We start from the raw sequence: 20,807 nt of genomic DNA, 5'->3' as shown, positions 1-20,807 counted from the left end.
AACAGAAACGGCATGTACCTCAAGACCTAAAATATTTACTGTCTATTCCTTTACAGAAAAAAGTGTGATGACCATGATCTAGAATGTTTCCCAAAATGTCACGTGCATATGATTAACTTAGCGAGCTTGTTAAAATGCAGATTGTCATGGGTGATGCCAATGGCCCTAGTCCATGAAATAACAGGTGCTCTGGTACTGAGCAGAGTGCCAAGTCACACTGTCAGGGGTTAAGTGTTTGTGGCTCTTTTCTCTCGCTCTCTTCATGATCATTTATGACTGAAACTTTCAAAGCCTGGGCCAGACACAGTTGAAGAAGAAACCACTTTATTAGGAAGGACTTGGTGTTAGGAAATTCTGCCCTAGTTCTTGGGTTCACACTTTTACAGCTTAGTCTCACTTTGGACACTTCTCTCCAAGTTTCCTAAAGGAATTCTACAGCATTGTGAGTGCTTACGATTTCTTACCTTTCTATGTGTCACCCACCTGTCCCTCTGGTCAGTTCCAGACTAGCTTCGTTTTCTCAGTGACTGCAGGAAGCTAAATTTGGAGAAGCAAGGCTACTCCAGCTAGGACCCACTTAGATGGATTCTCCTTAGTCTTCAGGTTGAAAGTCCACACGTAGGTGGGCCCCCGCTGACAAGTCTTGTATACAGGACAGGGATAGACGCTACGGCAATCCTGCTTATCTGCAGGAATGGCCTTGATGAACATTACAGGCATGGGGGGTGTCAGATCCTTCAGCTTTGCTTCTGTAATGATCCCAGCCTGAAGACAAGAAGATAAAAACATCTTAGACCAGATCTGTCAGAAGATCCCAAAGATGAGAGGTCCCTTCACAGGCTCGCTCAACAACCTAAGATGGAATACATTTGATAGATGGAAGATATATTTCTACTATTTCTCAGCTTAAATCTCTTCAAGTAGGGATATTTATCACATACAAATGAATCCCTTTAAAGTTTGAATGATCACCAATAGTGAGTAGTGCTCAGTTTGTTGCAGTGCTGGACCCAAATTCTAGTTACACCGTGATTCAGCAGAGAAAGCAACTGAATAGATTCTACCAGTGTGCATTTTAAAAGATATTATCTTTGTTCTTCAACCCTGTAAATACCGCCCAAAGCCCAGTCCTTGGGAAGGCTGATTTGAGCCTTGTCTCAGTTTCCTGCCAGGTGACCTTGCATTTAACTGGTTCTTTTCTCAGCAAGTGGTGGCATGACTTTTGGCTTTTGTGTCATGGGGTAGTGTGCCCATATGTGCATCAACAGTACTATTCATTGGGTTTAGGGCCTACTTTATGCTGGTATCACCTCATCTTAATTTTACCTTAAAAGACTTTATTTCCAAATAATGTCATATGAGATTCTGGGCAGACATGGATTTGGGGCGGGGGGGCATGATTCAATGCTCTCCAGTTCTATATGCTTATTTACATGTCCTGGTATCTTCTAGATCATTTAATAGTTTTTCTCCATTAGTTTTGTACTGACAGCTATGAATAGTTCAGTGTCACTTGGCAAATGGAATATTTGACTAAGCAGGTCATGCATATAACAAATGGAAACTTGTTCTAGAGTTATCCATCCTTGTTCATGTCATTTAGCCCAGCTATCTGTGCTTGTTTGCGTTTCCTATCTACTACAAAATATCTTCTCTGATCTTCTGATGACTCAAATATTTATTAGCCTTCGGTGAGTAATCCTTTCAAAAATGTCACTTTAAATGACATCTACTGGTTCCCCATTACTGACAGGTAATGGTGTGCAAGGGAAATGGGATTCCTATTTTCCCAGAGCTCATGAATGAGGAAGGTGGACTGAGAAATGAAATAACTCCAGGTCACACAGCACCTTTTGAGCACTCCTCCCTTTGTGCTAGGCACTGTGCTAAAGGTTTTACACAGTATATGAATTCATTTAATTTTCAATGTGACTCTATTTTCCCATTTACCAGTTGAGTAAACTAAGATTTGGAGAGGTAGGACTAAATCCCAAGATCACAGAGTTCATGAAAGGTGTGGCTGGGATTCAGACCCAGGCAATCTACTTCCAGACACCTTTACCACACCATCCCCAGCATCAAAGCACCCATAATACTTTAACTTAGGCCATTAGGCCCTCTCCCCAACTTGTCCCTATCCTAGCTCTCCCTCCCATCTTTAGCAGCCTCCCATCTTTAGCAGCCTCCCATCTGTAGTCATATTTCTAGGGTTTGTTTTGGTTAGTTTTCTCAGTTCCTTTCCCCCTTCTATAGTCCACATACAGGTGAAATTCAGTGTTTGTCTTTCTCCTTCTGACTTGTTTCACTTAGCATATTATCCTCCAGTTCCATCCATGTTATTGCAAATGACAAGTTTATCTTTTTTAATAGCTGAGTAGTATTCCATCGGTATACATACCACATCTTAATCCACTGGCCTGTGGATGGGAAATTTAGGTGGCTCTCATAACTAGGCTATTGCAAATAATTGCAATGAATAGTGCATATATGCATTAATGATTTTTATATTATTTGAACAGATACCTAGAAATGTAATTACTGGATCAAATAGTATATCTATTTTTAGTATTTTGAGAAACTGCTAGACTGATTTCTGTAGGGGCTGGTCCAGTCTACATTCCCATCAACAGTGTACCAGTGTTCCTTTTTCTCTACACCCTCACCAGCATTTGTTGTTGTTGTTTTTTTTAATATGGGTCATTCTCGCTGAAGTGATCTGGTATCTCATTGTGGTTTTGATTTGCATTTTCCAGATGGTAATGCTGAGCATTTTTTACATGCCTGTTGACAATCTGTAAGTCTTCTTCAGGAAAGTGTTTAACTCTTTTGCCCATTTATTGATTGGGTTCTTCATTTTCTTTTTGTTGAGTTGTATCAGTCCTTTGCAGATCTTGAATATCTGCCTTTTGTCAGATGTATGATATGCAAAAATTTTCCTCCATTCAGTAGGGTGTCTTTTTGTTGCAATGATAGTTTCTTTCACTGTACAAGAGATTTCTAGCTTGATACAGTCCTATTTGTTTATTTTTGCTTTTGTTTTCCTTGCCATTGGAAACAACTTCCCAAAGATACCCTTGAGCCCAATGTATTGGAGTGTTTTGTCTATTTTTTCTTCTATGTATTTTGGGGTCAGAACTCTTATTTTAAACCACTCCTTTCTAATTACTTTGCAAAACCTGAGCTCTTCAAACCATCCCTGGCTGCATAATAATGGCTTGACAATCTCAAGGAAAGGTTATCTAGGTAAAAAGTTTCAGGGGCATCCCTTTCAGAACATTTATGGGAAATTATGTGTATTTAATCAGCCCATAGAGGATGCCTTCTGGTGCATCCTAGCTTTACCTGAGCATCCCAGCAAGCCCCTTCCATGAAGAGGCCATGGATGTAGGCCCCTTCCCGAGGAGGGCTCCTGAATTCCTCTCTGTTCTTCTTGGTCACATCACATTGCAGTGCCATCTGGTCCAGTGGCCACTCATTTTTGCGGGCCATGGACTGCATGATGGCGGTCAGGAAGGACTGGGGGTTGAAGAAGCCTGTTAGCCACACAGTGGAGGGCATTGCAAAGTCTCCAATCCAAGCCTCCAGCTCCTTGATGCGGTTAAGGAGGTCCAAAAACCAGGCTGACAGGCCTGCTGTGGAAGGGTAGGCTCGCCGGGCCCAGGCCTCGGGCACTGTGTCTAGGTACAGGGCATTCTGCAAGTTCTCCATGTCGCTGGTCATGGTCAGCTCCCCCTGAGGACAAGGGGAGACAAGAAAGAGTGAATGGGAGCAAGTCCCTGGAAACAACTGGCTCTGAGGACCTCGCGGCATTTAGGCATATAGGATGTGACTCGGGGGTGGGTGGCACAGTGACTGGTCCTATCTGTTGATTTGGGAGGTTTGTCTCATAGAAGCTGGTCATTTAAAGCATTTAAAGTAGCTGTCACTGCTTCAGTGACATCAGTGTCTATACCTCCTACTAACAGAAGTTAAGGTGCGCTGTGGATCTCAAGCTGCCTGTGGATTTTGTGTTGATTCAACTCTACCCTAAGGCTTGAGCATCATGACTCTCCTCCCATCTTTGCAGCAGTCCTGCTGGTTTTTGCATGCAGCTTAGAAACACAAGAAGCCAAAAACTGCAAGGTTTATAGCCCACCCAAATCAAGATTTCCCCTCAGAAATCAAGGTATTAGATACACAGTCAACTTTAAGTTTTCTTCTTCCAACTGCTAGATGAAATTTGCAATGAAAGTTTTACATTTTTAAATTAAGATTTGTTACTTTGGTTAAAAGGATCTCTAGCAATTTCTCAAACACCTATCTGTATTGCAGTGGTTTCTACAAAGGGATTAGGGTACCCAATAAGGATTGTGTTATGGCCTGAATGTGGGTCCCCTTACAATTCTTATGTTTAGATCCTAATGCCCAGTGTGACAGGATGGGGTCTTCTGGCGGGTAATTAGGTGTTGGAGTAGCACCCTTAAAAGAAGATCCCAGAGAGGTCCCTTACCCTTTCTGTCTTGTGAGGGCGCAATGAGAAGATGGCAGTCTGGGAACTAGAAAGGTGACTCACCAGACACTATTGATGCCTTGATCATGGTGTTCCCAGTCTTAAGCAGTAAGAGAAATAAATTGCTGTTGTGTATAAGCTATCCAGCCTACGGTATTCTATCATATCAGCCCAAACACACTAAGGCAAGCTTCACCCATTTGGTGCAAAATGCTAAAATGGGATTGATTTTAGGTATTGGAAACTGGCAACATGGAATTCTAGGTTGATTTCTTTCTCTTAATTTTTGAAACTTAAAAAGAATTAAGCACACCTTCCTTAGGATGAACATATTTCCTAAATTAGAGAAAAAAGACTAATAACTTCTTTGTGAACTTCCCTGAGAGAGTATACTTATTACATACACACTTTCTGAACTGTAGTCTGGTGGCTGAATATTTTAATATGTAAATACCTTACTATTTTAAAGAAAAGCTAGACATCCCTAATCAGCTCAGTTCCAGATAGACTAGCCTGAATGAATATAGCCTGATTATAGATATTTTTTTCTCTTAAGTAAATGGACTTTGAAATAGGGATAGAAAATAGACTTCATTCGTATGTTTCCTCAACTGTATTGAGGCAACTGACCAGAACAGTGGGTTGTGAAGGAGACAGAGGCCACCTCAAGGCCCAGTGGCAGGTGCAAGTATACTGTGTCTGCCACCGAAGTGTGTCACTTCCAACCACAATTAGACTCTTCTGGGAGATTTCCTTGATTGCTGAATGAATCCTATTATTGAATTAGAATAGAAAAAAAATAACATTCTCTTTACTTGGAATCTCTACTTTCTAATAGAGGTGTCTGAATAGTGACTATACCATACTGCTTGTATAGTTGAACCCAAATGAACTTTTTGAGACAATATGGTCTTCCTCATGCCTGTAGTTCTATAATAATTCATTATTCTATGTGGTATAGTATTTATATAACATTTTTTCATAGAGATAGTTGATTAATAAAATAACAATGGTTAAATTTAGTACAAAGGAAAAAATCATTTAAAAGACTAAATCCTTTCTTTTAAGAGGCTCCATTTGAGCTGTGTAACTTTTTCTTGCTTAAGGCACAATTTAGGACTTTCTAAGTATTAATGATGACTAAAAGTGATAAGGAAGGATATCCTTGCTTAGTTCCCAAAACTGAGATTTTTTTATTAGGTTGAGGATGGTCCCTTTTATTCTTGTTTTCCTGATATTTTAAAATCAAGATTTCATGTACATTTCTTTGCATTTCTGGGAATAATATAGTTTTCTTATTTAATACATTAATACAGTGAATGTTCAAACCAATCTTGCATTCCACAGATGAACCCCATGTGCCCATTAAGTATTATGTACTTTCTTATGTTGTATGATTTGATTTACTAACATTTTGCTAAGAATTTTTGCATTTGTTTATGAGGAATATTTGTCACTCTTTTTCTTATAATGTCTTTGGTATCAAGTTAATTCTGCTCTCATAAAATCTGATGGAAAATGGCCCCTCTGTTTTTTATTTAAATTTAACTTTTTGAGATAATGCAATAATAAGAAATAACAAGACAGATTGAGGTACTGTTTACCCAGTTTTCCCAATGGTGATATATTTCAGGGCTATAGTAGAATATCACAAATAGAATACTGATGTTGTGAAGGATACTGAGTCACAAAACAGAACATTTCCATCATTGCAAGGTTTCCTCATGTTGCCCCTTTAAAGCCACATCCACTTCCCACCTGTCCCCATACTTTTTGTCACCCCCAGTAACAACTAATCTATTTTCCACTTCCTTAAGTTTGTCATTTCAGGAATATTATATAAATGGAATCAGAGTATGAAACCTTTTGGGATTGGATAGTTTTTCACTTAGTGTAATTCTCTGGAAATTCTTTTTTTTTTTTTTTTAAAGATTTATTTATTTATTTATACAAGCACTGGGTACAGTCAGAAGCACAAGAGGGGGAGAGAATTCACCAGAGCCAGAAGCGGAGAGCAGAACAGGCAGACTGATGAAGTACACTGCTGAGGGGAGCAGCGGGCACAGCAGGAGAGTTCTGCGCGCCATGTGGGACCCTTGCCGGCTGCCAGGGATTGAACCGGTGCTGCAGAGGCTGCGGGCAGCTTTGCAACCCAGCGCTCAACTGCTGCACCACCTGGGAGGCCCAATTCTCTGGAAATACTTCCAGGTTTTTGCATGTAACAAACAGTCCATTCTTTTTTCCTGCTGTATAGTATTCCTGGTTATGTGTGGCAGGCATAATAATAATCTCTCCAAAGATGTCCAGATCCTAATTCCTGGAACCTGTGACTATGTTACCTTAAATGACAAAAAAGGGACCTTGCAAATGTGATTAAGTGAAGAAGTTTGAGATAAGATTGTCTTGGATTATCAGAGTTGGCCTAATACAATCACAAAGATTCTTGTAGGAGGCAGGCAGACAGAGAGAGTTAGAAACAAGTTGCAAATGCTATGTTGCTGGCTTTAAAGATGGAAGTGGTCATAAATCATGAAATGTAGCAGTCTCTAGGAACTGGGAAAGGCGAGAGAATGAATTCTGCCCTAGAGTTTGCAGGACATGTACAGATCTCCCTGCGTCCTTAGCCAAATGAGACTTATTTCATACTTCTGATCCCCAAAACTGTAAGATAATATTTTAAGTCACTAAGTTTATGGTAACTTATTACAGCAACAACAGAAATAATGCAGTATGGATGTATCACAGTTTGTCTAACTATTCACCCATTGAAGGACATCTGGGTTGTTTCCAGGTTTGTCTATCATGAATAAAGTTGTTATAAACATCTATGTAGAGATTTTTATGTGAACATAAGTTTTTGTTTTTCTGGGATAAATGCCCAGAAGTGCAATAGCTAGGTTGTATAGAAATTACATGTTTAGCTTTTAAAAAATAAACTGTTTTCCAGAACGGCTGTACCATTTTACAGTCTCACCAGCAATGTAGGAGTGATCTAGTTTATTTACATCCTTGTCTGAAATTGGAGTTGTCACTATTTTTTACTTTAATTATTCTGATGTCTCATGATCTTAATTTGCATTTCCCTAATGTCTAATGATGATGACTATCTTTTCATGTGCTTATTTTCTACCTGTAAATCTTTTCAGTGAAATGTCTTAATATCTTTCATCTATTAGAATCTAATGAATTTTTTATTACTAATGAGTTTTGACAGCTATTTATGTATTCTATATACCAGTCCTTTTTCAGATATATGGATTGCAAATAGTTTTACCCAGTGGTAGATTGTCTTTTCATTCTAATTACAAGGAACTTTTCTGCAAGCAAAGATTTTTAATTTGGACAAAATCCAAATTTCAATTTTAAGGTTTGTGTTTTAGATGTTATGTCTAAGATTTAGATCCTACCTTTGGAAGCATTTATTTTTATTTTCCTAAAATTTTTATACTTAAGTCTGTATTCAATAACTCAATTCCAATTTGAGTTTTTTTTTTATAAGGTATGAGACTTAGATTGAATGATGTTTTTGCTTATTGTGGCAAATGACTTCAGCACCATTTGTTGAAAATCTATCTTACCTCCAATGAAATGTCTGAAATTGGAGTTGTCACTATTTTTTACTTTAGTTTACCTGATGTATAATGATTTTAATTTGCATTTCCCTAATGTCTAATGATGATGACTATCTTTCCTACATGAAAATCAGTTGGGATATTTGGAAAGGTCTGCTTCCAGTTTCTTGATCTGTTTTGTATGTCTTCCACCAATACCACACAGTATTGATTACTGTAGGTACATTATATGTCTTAAAATTAGGTGAATTGCTTCCTCCCACCTTATTCTGTTTCAAAATTGTTTTTGCTATTCTAGTTCCTTTGCTCTCAACATAAATTTTAGAATAACCTCTCTATCTACAAAAGATTCTTGCTGGTATTTTGATAAGAATTTCATCACACCTACCTATCAATTTGAGTAGAATTGATGCCTTTACTATGTTGAATAATCTAAAGCATGAACAAAGAATTTTTTAATTCATTCCTAGTTTTCAGCATACAAGCCTTGTGGTGACAAATTCTCTCAGAATATTCCTTCATCTGAAAATGTCTTAGTTTCTCCTTCCTTTCTAAAGATATTTTGTCTAGACTGCAGTTTCTGATGAACAGTTCTTTTCTTTCAGCACTTGAAAAATTGTGCCACTCCCTCCTAACCTTTATGGTTTCTGATAAGAAATCCACAGTCATTAGAGTTGTCTACATTTTCTGTCTTGCTAGTCTCTTTCCCGGCCTTTCGACTAGAGAAAAGTGGGCTTTGGCTGGGACTTTGTGCCCATTGGCATTTCTGGTTTGCTGGCTCTTTTTTTTTTTTTTAAGATTTATTTTATATATTTATGCATACAAGAACTAGGGTGTAGGCTAGAAGTGGGGGGTTGGGAGTGGGGAGCAGAACAGGCAGATCTACTAAAATACACTGCTGAGGGGAGCAGTGGGCAAGTCAGGAGAGGTCTGCACTATGTGGGTTATCTCCCTGGCTGGAGATGGAACTCATGCTGCAGTGGCTGGTGATACGCTTGACAGTGCTTAGACTTTAACCCCTATGCCACCAGGGAGGTCCTAGTTTGCTGGTTCTTTCAGCTCCAAGTGTGGGGTATATGAGGCATAAAGAAAAGCAAGAAAACTCCTCACCAAGTCCTTCCTTTGGGTCTAAGTTTCTTAAACAGTCTTCATTTTTCTCCACATGTTTTAGAGCCTTTTTATATCTCTTTTATATATAACGTTTAGGGTTTTTATTTGTACTTGGCAGGAGGAATAGGGAGATGCATGTCTACTCCATCTTCCCTGAAGTTAGGGTCTATGTAGAATTGGTATTTTTTTCATAAGTTCTATTAAAAACTTTGTAGAATTCACCAGTGATACCATATGGGTCTGAGATTTTCCTTGTGAAACATTCTGAATGATGAATTCAATTTCTTGGATCAATAAAGGCTTATTGAAGTTGTATGTTTATTCTTGGGTAAACTTTGGTAGATAATCTTTCAAAGAATTTGTTCATCTAAGTAAATTTAATTGCAGAAAATTATTCATTTGATTCCCTTATAATGCTTTTAAAGCCTAAAAGGTTTGTGGATTCTTTACTTCTATTCCTGATATTTATAAGTTGTGTATTGTATCTTCTTTTCTTACAAATCTGGGTAAATGTTTATATATTTTATTGATAAAAGAACCAATTTTATTGATAAAAGAACCAACTTTTGGTTCTATAATATTTTCCTGTTCTCAATTTCATTAATATCTACTCTAAATTTTTTTCCTTTTATTTGCTTTGTGTTTATTTTACCTTCCTTTCTCTAGTTTGATGGAAAGTTGATTATTGATTTCAGAACTTTTTTCTTTGCTAATTACATTTCATGTTATAAAGTTCTCTCCTCTAAGTACTGCTTCAGCTACACCTTAGTAATTTTTATATATCAACTTTGTTATTTTAATTCCATTAATTATAATTATTTAGAAACGTGCTAATTTATAAATATTTAGGGATCTTCTAGATACCTTTTTGTTATTGATTTCTAGTTCAACTCTGTTATGGTTGGTGAATAGAGTCTGTATGATTTAATCTTCTTACACTTATTGAGACTTGTTTTATGGCCCTTGATTTAGTTGATCTTGGTGAAGGTTTGTATACTCTTAAGATATATGTGTATCCTGCTGCTGTTGGAGTGTTATATGTTAGTTTTGACTTGTTTACATATCTTCTTTTTTTTTTAAGATTTATTTTTTATTTATTTATACAAGCACTGGGTATAGTCAGAAGCGCGGGAGGGTGAGAGAATTCACCAGAGCCAAAGCGGGGAGCAGAGCAGCCAGACTGACAAAATACACTGCTGAGGGGAGCAGCGGGCAGCAGGAGAGGTCTGTGCGCCATGTGGGACCCTCCTCCGGTGGCCGGGGATCGAACCGGCGCTGCAGAGGCTGCGGGCAGCTTTGCAACCCAGCGCTCAACCGCTGCGCCACTGGGGAGCCCCCCTACATATCTTCTTAACCACAATTTGACAAGCAAGTATGTACTATTATAGGCTAAGAGATACATTTTTTTAAAATTGCAGTATATAGGATTTTTAAAACAAATCTGGCAAAAATGCAAATTCCACAGTTTATATTGCCAATTAGAAAACTCAGCCTTTGTGTTCATGCCAGTGCTGTACAACAGAAGTTGCTATGATGATGGGAATGTTCCAAGTCAGAGCCAATAAGGTCATATGTGGTTATTACAGACATGAAATGTAGCTAGTATGCCTAAGGAACTGATATTGAATTCTGTAATTAAATTCACTTGCACTTAAATAGCTACACAGGCTGGTGGTAATTGATTAGAGACTATAGATGTAAAGTATCTATATTCAGGGACTGCAATGTAAGGCCAAGAATAGTGGGAAAGGACTTGCCTTGCTGCTGTGTTTACTGAAAAAGATAGCAGGCAATTTTCCATGCAGAACAGTCCCTTATCCAAAGGTAAATTCAAGCCCTCTCCCTAAAACAATATATAGCTCTTAGAGGTCAAATTTTTAGTCCACTAGAAATGCTTCTCCCTATGACATCTTTCCTCATTCAGTTTCCTAGATTTAAAAACTTTCCCGGGCCTCCCTGGTGCAGGTTTGTGAGCGCAGCAGGCGATTGAGCAGCAGGCGCAGGCGGTTGAGCGCAGCACTGTTTTATAAAATATGCTAAGGACGGATACATGTTTGTACATTTCTCCAAGCCCATAGAATGTCCAACACCAGGAGCGTATCCTCATGTAAACTACTGACTCTGGATGATGATGATTTGTCAGCCTTTCTCCGCAGGCCTCAGAGTAACCCACATGGCGCGCAGACCTCACCTGCGGCCCTCTGCTCCCCTCCTCAGCAGTGTATTTCGTCAGTCTGCCTGTTCTGTTCCCTGCTCTGTCTCTGGTGAATTCTCTCACCCTCACGTACATCTGGCCTGTACCCTGGCTCTTGTATAAATAAAATAAATCTTAAAAAAAAATAAAAACTTTCCCTATCCTGAGCTCTGCTGCCACCCTCTTACACCTTCATTTTTCCATGTATACGTTTATTTAACTTTTTCCTACCTAATTGCATTAGCACTGTGCTTCATAAACTTGACTACTCAAGTGTGTGAGTCAACTCACGCTGCCATGGCCAAATACCAGGGACTGGTAACATCTACAGTCCAATATCAAGATGCTAGCCAAAATAAATTTATTTCCTCACAAAATCATTTTAGTTTTTGTTAACTCTGGATGTGTCTATGAGAGTATGTGTACTTGTGAATGTCATCTGTTACATGAGTTGATGGGGAGTAAAGGTCCCCAACCTGGAGTTGTCTCATAACATAACCTAACCAAGCTGGGTCAGCAATATTAGAATAAGTATGATGGAAATGGCCTGCTCCTTTGGTACATACTTTGAATGTTGGTTGAGCAAGAAAAATAGAGATGAGCTGAGAAGGAGCTCCAGGCTTTGTTGTTTACTTGTACAGATGTTTTCTGGTCACCTCTCCTGCTAAGTCCATCATTTACTCCCTGTTCTCAGGCCTCAAAGATGAGGCCTGAAAACATTGAAGAAAAGTAAACCTCTAGTTCTCTGAATTTTGTTATAGGAAGAAATGATGTGCTTAGGATGAAAAGATATGCAATAGAGAGGATTTTTAGGGCAGCAATGTTTTATAAAATATGCTAAGGATAGATACACGTTTGTACATTTCTCCAAGCCATAGAATGTCCAACACCAGGAGTGAATCTTCATGTAAACTACTGACTCTGGGTGATAATGATTTGTCAGTACAAACTCACCAGTTGTAATAAATATTCCCCTATGGTGGGGGATGTTGATTGTGGGGAAGGCTACATATACAGGGGTTCAGTTGGAAATATTCTGTACCTTCCTCTCAATTTTGTTGTGAACCTAAAACTCTGCTAAGAAATAAAATCTGATAAAAACATATGTGCAATACTTAATTTTTAACACCCTTCAGAAGTCTAAAATCATTTTGATAGAAGAACGTAAAATGTTTAATTTGGCTTTCTTAGAAATTTCTCACATCTGCTTATAATAGGATTCTAATTTATTCTGACAATGATTTTGCATTTACTTAATTGAATGTGTAAGTGATGGCACCTTAAACAATGTACTACCTCTTAGGTTTTGCCAGTTTGAGAGTGAAGAGGAGCAATTTAGGGAAAGAAGAGATAATTCATTTTGTAGTTAGGTTTCTAAACTCAGGTATTCCCATGACCTTGAGCAGAAGTAGAAATGACTTTTTTGGAGGCGAGGCTAAGAAGAAACAATAGCAAATCCATGCCAAATCTATTAAGTCTACAGAATAAGATGATAGTTCCTGATAGGTGTTCAGGAAACATTAGTTTCCTAAGATTTTTGTTAGATTGGTAGAGTTTGGGTGGGTTGACTTGAAGTTTCTGTGGGCAAGTGGACCCTAGGTAAAGTCTCAGGCTATACTACAGAAAAGAAACTGCTTGCATGAGTTCTAGCCATTCTGGTCTGGCTTTCAGGTGAGGGGAACAGAAGTTCATCCACATGGATATCCTGTTAGTGAGCTGGGCCATGTAAGGCCTATGGGCCAGGGCAGCTGCCTGGCAGCTCATGATTGTAGGTCATTAAAGGGCCAAACCAAGGCATCTGTTTCAACTAAGTTACATACGGTGGTCAGAATAAAGACCAGAGTCACTCTCCATGTCAGGAAGCCAGATTTTAAGTCTGGACATCTTTCATATATTTAGAAACAAATTTTTGTGAACCAGGAGGGTAACCACCCATAAAGTATAGAGAAAAAAAGTGTGATGGGGGGCCTACCCAGTGGCGCAGGGGTTAAAGACAGAGCTGTCAAGCTATTGGAAGCCTCTGCAGCATAAGTTCTATCCTGGCCAGCCCGGGAGCAACCCGGGAGCCTCACACGCTGCTCCCCTCAGCAGTGTATTTCAGTCGATCTGCCTATTGTGCTCCCCACTCTGTCTCTGGTGAATCCTCTCACCCCCCGCACCTCTGGCCTACACCCCAGTTCTTGTATGCATAAATAAATCTTTAAAAAAAGTGTGATGGCATCAAACATTTGAATAAGTTAGTTCTCAGTCCCACCCAGTTTCTCGGCTGGCCAGAGCTTCCCCTAAGAGAGCAGTGGCCCAATGAAATATAGTGCAAGGCACAGATGGGAGCTACAGATGTAATTTAAAGTTTTCTGGTAGCCACATTTTAAAAAGTAGAAAGGAAATGAATTTATCTTTCATATCTATCTTATTTAAGTCAATATATAAAAATGTCAGCAATTTCAATATATAATCAATATAAAATTAATAGGATATTATACATTTGAGGTCTTATATTTTTGAGATCTGGTGTTTAATTTACACAGGCAGCACATGTCAGTGTGGACTAGCCACATTTCATGGACTGACTTGTGATTAGCAGCTCCCATTTTAGACTGTGTAGATCTAAGGCTTATGTAGTTTTCTTACATAGCAGAGACTATTCTGGGCAGCCTGCTATTCACGGTTCTTTAAAAGTTATACCTAATTGTTATTTTAAAGGAATAAACTGGTCTTTGGGAGTTTTGTACATCAGACCTTTGTGCATTTGTCTACTGGGAGTTAGTACCTTTGGCCAATCAGCTCTGGTCCTTCATTATGTCAGGCTGACAGTCTGGTATTGGATGCTGGTGAATTCCCAGGGGGAATTCCTCTTTGTGAGAACATGGCCATGGCTAGCTGACCCCTCCTAGGCGACCACCCTGCCTTCCCCTACTACTTCTGTCTGCTGTGTGTTTTCAGCTCCCACAGTCCTTAGAGATTTAGAGTGCTGTGCCTCCCAGTGCAGATAATAACTTTTTGGGTAGCATTATGATTTCCTATCCAGCTAATTACTACAAAATTTTTTATCATAAATGCTAAGAGTATTGACTTACTGACTTATAAAGCCAGACATTTTCTAATGGTGCCTAGTCTGGGTAGAGCATTTGGATTTGTTGCTGTACCCTGTGCTCTACGTAAACGAGTCCTAGAACTTTGAAGTGACTGTTAAAGAGAAAGAAAGGAAAGGAAAAGGAGGGAAAGCTCAGTCACGATTTCCTCTTTCCTCCTTGCCCCACACCGGGTCAACTTCTCAGCAAAGTCAGCCATACTTTCCAGTAGAGTTCTATGGGAGGCTTGGGACTGAGTAATTCCTCTCTGTTCCCTTCAGCAGTCCCTGTCCGGGGGGCCTTCCCTCTCCTGCATGTGCCAGGTGTCATGGGTGCCCTCTTCTGCTGTTTCCTTTACTCTCACTTCTTGCCAGCTTACCACTACCTCTTCCCTAGACTTAAGAACTTTTCCTGCTCTGCACTCTGCTGTCATCCCCTTATACCTTTATTTTCCCATGAATACATCTGTCCAACTTTCTCCTGCTGACTGGCCTTGACACTGTGCTTCATGAACTTAACCCCTTACCTGGTTGCCTCTTTAAAATATGGCTTTTAAGACTCTACCCCCAGAGGTTGGTGGGATTGGAGGGTGGAGATGAGAATGTATATTGTGATAAACCCCCAGGGAGTCTGATGATAAGATCAGTTTAGGAACCTGTCTTCTGACAGCATTTTTTGAATGGAGATTGCCCTGCCCTTCAACTCATAGAAAAAGGCAATATGTAGCCGCCCAGTCTGCATCTGAGTCATTGTTATGGCACTACCATAACACTACCTTGGCACTACCTTTGCAGAGTGCTGAAATCTTTATGTCTCAGTTTCTTCACCTATAAAATAGGGATGGTGGCCCTGCTCCAGAAGGTTTTTGGAGGAATAGTTCTATGTGACCACACATGAAATAACTCACAATGGACCATGGTTGTAGAACTTCAGGAGCCAGACACAAGGGCACCTTCACCTCTGGATATACCGGGCTTATCTGCATTTGCAGTTGGCTACAAAATTGGGTTCTCAATTTCCCTCTGTCTGGGGCTATAATTCTTTTTAATAAATACATCAACAGTTACCTTCTTCAGCCATTAAAAGGCAGCTGGACCTCCCATTTGCCTGACATCCAAGTAGATGGTAACGATAGCGCTTATCTACCAGGCTCTGTGCTCAATATGTGACTTAGTTATCTTAGGGTAAGGTAAAACTTGTTAAAATAACTGGTATTAGAAAGAGTAAACTCTAAAATAGTAGGGAAATATCAGCTCATGCAGTATCTTGAGCCTTTCGGAAAATCATGAGGTTGTAGAAGACTAAAATTCTTTGCTCTGATGGGGCGATGATAACAGTCTTAGGTGTTTACCACGTGCTAGGCATTGCCTAAACATTCTATGTCCATCAATTTATTTCATCCTTCCAAAACACTCTGAAGCAGGGCCACTATCCCTATTTTATAGGTGAAGAAACTGAGACATAGAGATTTCAGTCACTTTGGGTCATACAGGGAGGAAATGGAAGAGCTGGGAGTGGATCCTGGGCAATCTAGTTCTAGAACCCTTACTTTTATTCAGCACACATTTTGGCCTACTATGAAAGCAACTTCACCACCATCAATAATAGGTTGTCAGTGTTTTCTGGCACTCAGCATAATCTCCTGGACAGCTCATATTCACCAACTTGCCTTTTCAGTCAGTCACAGCTTGTCCATGGAACTCAGCCTCCCCATTTATCTCCGCTTCCTGTCTCTTAGGTCTTAGACTTCCTGTGGTCCACTCAGACATTGGTTTCTGGAACACTTTCTTGGGCATTCAGGTTGCTATAGTAGAATTTCTGTCCAGCTCCCTGGTCCCCCAGTGTCTCTCTTCCCAAGATAGTCAGACTGTGTCCTCTGGCAATGGACCAACCCCCAAAAGTCACACTCACCTTTAAGCCAAGGTCCAGTTCCCTCAGTGAGCGCTGGATCTCTCTAGTGAGGATATTCATCCGCTCACACTCCTGGAAGGCAACCACAATGTAGGGGGTGCGCTCTTCCACTTTGGCCATCAGCTCTGGGATGTTAAACTCATCTGTCATCCGCTCCAATATTTCTTCCAGGAGTGCTTTGACCTGCCGCACAACAGAAAACACAGGGTGAAGACAGGGCTTCAATTGTCCAGAGGATTCCATTGCCTTGTAATATGGTATTAAAAATGCCAATCATCCATCCCTGGCCATAATGTCACTTGTTTAGGTCAACTGGGCCAGGACTTGATGATGGCCACAGGTGGTTTCTCCATGGGCTGACCAGTTCCCTATGACTTGTGTGATGAACATAGATGACTTTTTAAGAACTGGGAGTTAAAAAAAAAAAACCCAGACACTGACCCAGTTATCTGTGAGACACTTAGATGTAGGGTGATCATTTTGGACCATGTGAAGCTGAAATGATGAGCAGCAGTGATGTATGTACAGATTTCCATTCTGAGTTTCCATGAGGTTGTACTATGGTTTCTACCCTTGGATCTTAGAAGAATCATCCCCACCTACCATCTAAGCCTCCTCCACAACCCTGTGATTCCTTTTGCCACACGAACTGTCAGCTAATTAGACAGTGAGAGCTAGAACTACCAGGATCTCTCCCCTGGAAAATTGGAATTAGGGCATTGTGATACTGTTTTTTTATATATTTTTTATTATTTTTCATCAATGTTCATTTTTAAACAATATTTGCTCCCCGCCCCTCAGTTATAGTCCCCATAGCATTTCCTTCACCAATGCACCCTGCACAATCACCTCAGTACCCTGTGCTCCTCCTTCCCTCCCTCTGATCCCTCTTCCACTTCCTCCCCTGCAGTATGTCTCTGATTTATAATTGTCCATTTTTGCTTTGTTGTGTTTTGTAGTTATTATTTTTTTTTACACTGATGTCTTATTGGGCTTCCCTGTATTCCTGCTATAAGTGAAACCATACCATATTTTTCTTTTTCCTTCTGGCTTATTTCACTGAGCATAATTCCTTCTAGTTCCATACACATTGCTGCAAATGGCATGAATTTATCTTTTTTGATTGCTGAATAATATTCCATTCTGTATATATGCCACATCTTCTTGATCTAGTCATCTATTTTTGGGCATTTGGGTTGTTTCCAGGTTTTACCCATTGTAAATAGTGCTGCAATAAACATAGGTGTACAGGTGCTCTTTTGAATCAATGTTTTTGTGTCCTCTGGGTAGATCCCTAGGAGTGGAATTGCCGGGTCATATGAGAGATACTTTTTTTTTTTCTTCAGGATTTATTTATTTATTTATACAAGCACTGGGTACAGTCAGAAACACAGGAGGGTGAGAGAATTCACCAGAGTCAGGTGGGGAACAGAACAGGCAGAGTGATGAAATACACTGCTGAGGGGAGCAGCAGGCGTGGCAGGAGAGGTCTGTCGCGCCATGTGGGACCCTCGCCGGTGGCCGGGGATTGAACCAGTGCTGCAGAGGCTGCAGGCAGCTTTACAACCCAGCGCTCAACCACTGCACCACCAGGGGAGGCCCAATACTTTTTTTTTTTTTTTTTAAGATTTATTTATTTATGCATATAAGAACTGGTGTAGGTCACAGGTTTAGGGGGGTGAGAGGATTCACCAGAGACAGAGTGGGGAGCAGAACAGGCAGATTCATTGAAATATACTGCTGAGGGGAGTGACAGATGAGACAGGAGCGATCTGCTGTGCCATATGGGTCAGTTCCCTGGCCAGGGATTGAACTCATGCAGTATTAGCTGGCAATAGCTTGATAGCCCTGAGACTTTAACATCTGTGCCACCAGAGAGGCCCAATACTGGGTTATTTTGTGGCAAGCATTTAGAGTCTAGTCTGCCATTTTTTTTTTTTTATCATACTTGGATTCCTACATTATACCCATTTAAAAATAAGTGATAATGTATTTTAGGACTAAATGTAAGAGCTAACATTAGAAAAAAATATAGTAGTAATTTTTATGACCTTCTCTTTTGTGTTAGTTTCTTTTTTTTTTATTTTATTTTTTTAATTAATAAATTTTATTTTTATATTCCTCATACATTTGCAATCCCCCCATTCTGACCCCAATCCCTCCCTCCCACCCCCCCACCCCCCAAAAAGTGTCTCTCGTTCATAGTTTTTGTTGATTTTGATTTTCACTTTCTTATAGTTATTCATTTTCCTGGTCCCTTATTTAAGTATTCTAGATTCCTGCTATGAGTGAGACCATCCGGTATTTTTCTTTTTCTTTTTGGCTTATTTCACTGAGCATGATCCCTTCCATTTTGAAGCAAATCAATAAGCCAAGAAGGTTTGTCAGCAGAGAAGAAAAAAAGAAACAAGTGCAGTCATAGCAGAATATGAAGCCAGCAGGGAGAGTAAGGCAGCGAGTGAGTGCCTACCTTTCCTGGTGTCATGCACGAGTAGATGGCTATTGTTTTGATCTGCTCACCATCTCTTCCCCAACTTTTTTTTTTTAATGCGGTTTAATTAAAGCCCCCTTTTCAAAGTGGCCTGCAGGGGGCCTGCAAGCACATGGCTAGGGATAGCTTACTTCCTCTAATCTCAGGTGGCAATGGAGGGACCACCTGATGTCACTCTGCCAAACTCTTAGTGTCCTGGATCCCCAACCCCAGCCTGGCATAAGCATAAAACCACCAAGTTTCCAGTTAGGGTTAGTGAGAAATGAGAGAAATTATATTTTAAGTGAAGTGAGAGAAATTATATTTCAAGTGTAGAGCAGAATATGAGACTAAGCAGTTCTTTTGTAGAACATAGAAAATATAAGCTGGATCTCCTGAGTGAAAAGGTTTGGTTATTGCTTGGCATTGATGTATAGTTTTCATTTAATTTTTGAGAAAACATATTATTTTTGAAACAAAGTACAGTGAGTCCTCACTTAACCTCATCAACAAGTTCAACTTTAGTAAAATGATGAAACCAATTTTACCATCAATGAATTGATATAAACAAGAGTTATAATCTCCCAATATATTCTTGGTCCTAAAAAATTACCAAATTTCTAATAAAAGCCTAAAGCACTTCTAATATTAACCAATAATTTGTAATCATTTACTTATTCATTCAATCATTGTCCAACCATTCCAGTTCAGGGTGGTGGGTAGCCAAAGTTTCTCATGGCAACTCAGGATGTAAGGCAGGAACCAAACCTGAATAGAATGCCCTTCCACTGGCACTGATATTTTTCTCATGGACGTGAATGCTTATTTGTTATAATGCTTATCAACCTTTACTGCTTACTTTTGGGGTCATAAATGATATCACTGACTTGAAGACCAGACGACACAAACCTGCCAATGAAGCATCAGTATCTATTTCAAAGTTTCTAGTTATTTTAAAGTCTGAGCCCAAAAACAGGTCCTCATGTTCTCTTGTGAAAATACCTCTTCCTCATTGTTTTGGGGGTTTAGCCACTAGACCCAGCCCTGCCATGACCCCAGTTAAGTCCATTAGATTATCTTTCCCAGGAACATGACAATTTGAATCTCAAACCTAGGATTCAGGTACGGAAAGTGGCTGGAGCCGCTGACAGGATGGAGATATCCTGAAAGGACTATCCTCTCTGCTTTCTCCCTGGGAGCCTAGAGTAATTGTGGTTTCTATTCCCTCTTAAGTTGATTCCTTTGATATAGTGAACTATTTCTTGCCTGTATCAGCTAAATTAGTTTCTGTTGCTTACAACCAAGGAACCCTGACTGAATTACAGTTCTGTTATGCATTACCCATGGGAGTTTAAGCAAGTCATTTAAGCCTCAATTTTCTCATCTATTAAAATTTCCAGGAACATCTTTCTCCACTTCCTTCACTCCCTCCTTCCTCCTCCCCTCTCTCTATCCCTCTCCTCCACCCAGGACTGATACGAAGATCAAATCACATGAGTTGATAAATGTGGCAGCATCTGAAATCTATGAAGAACTATATAAATGTGAAGGATTATTAATATTCACTTTGCCTTGTATTGTTAACATAATACATTTTCCAGGAAAAGAGCTGATTTTAGAAAAAAGAAAGTAAAAACCTCATCGCCCTGTCACAAATGGATCTCGGGTGCTGTCATAGCAAAAACTGAAATGGAATTTTAATGGTACCTGAAAACTGCTGCTAGGGTTGAAGACAAATGGCTAAAATTATATCATATTTCTGTCTCTGGAGTTGAATTTGAAGAAACAGCCCTGTATCAGTGAGCTGCCATTTGGGTATTAGTCACAAAGAGATGAAAAGATAGTCTGGGGGCATTGTTCAAAACACAATGAACATGGGGAAACAGAGATTTATCAGATTGTGGAAGAGCTGGAGAGCAGGCCTGAGGAGGTAAGAACTGTTAGGGAAGGGAGTAGATCCATAGACAGAAAGGACCCTTCACGCTCAGAG

At 39.7% G+C, this 20,807-nt stretch overlaps 1 protein-coding gene across 1 annotated transcript in view; it reads right to left on the bottom strand.

Moving 5' to 3' along the window:
* Nucleotides 1-303: 303 nt before the first annotated feature.
* The window catches only part of DNAH9 (dynein axonemal heavy chain 9), a 321,611-nt gene continuing 301,107 nt past the window's right edge, over nt 304-20,807 (bottom strand). The window contains exons 67-69 of the mRNA XM_037492667.2: nt 16,348-16,530; nt 3,343-3,732; nt 304-765 (exon numbers count right to left, since the gene is read on the bottom strand). Coding sequence (XP_037348564.1) covers nt 538-765; nt 3,343-3,732; nt 16,348-16,530 — 801 coding nt within the window. The 3' untranslated portion in view covers nt 304-537. The remainder of the gene's footprint in view (nt 766-3,342; nt 3,733-16,347; nt 16,531-20,807) is intronic.

This window comes from Talpa occidentalis, unplaced genomic scaffold, assembly GCF_014898055.3.
Source record: "Talpa occidentalis isolate TD23 unplaced genomic scaffold, MPIMG_talOcc4v2.1 talOcc4.7, whole genome shotgun sequence".
Lineage (NCBI taxonomy): Eukaryota > Metazoa > Chordata > Mammalia > Eulipotyphla > Talpidae > Talpa > Talpa occidentalis.
This window is presented reverse-complemented; position numbering and strand designations above follow the sequence as displayed.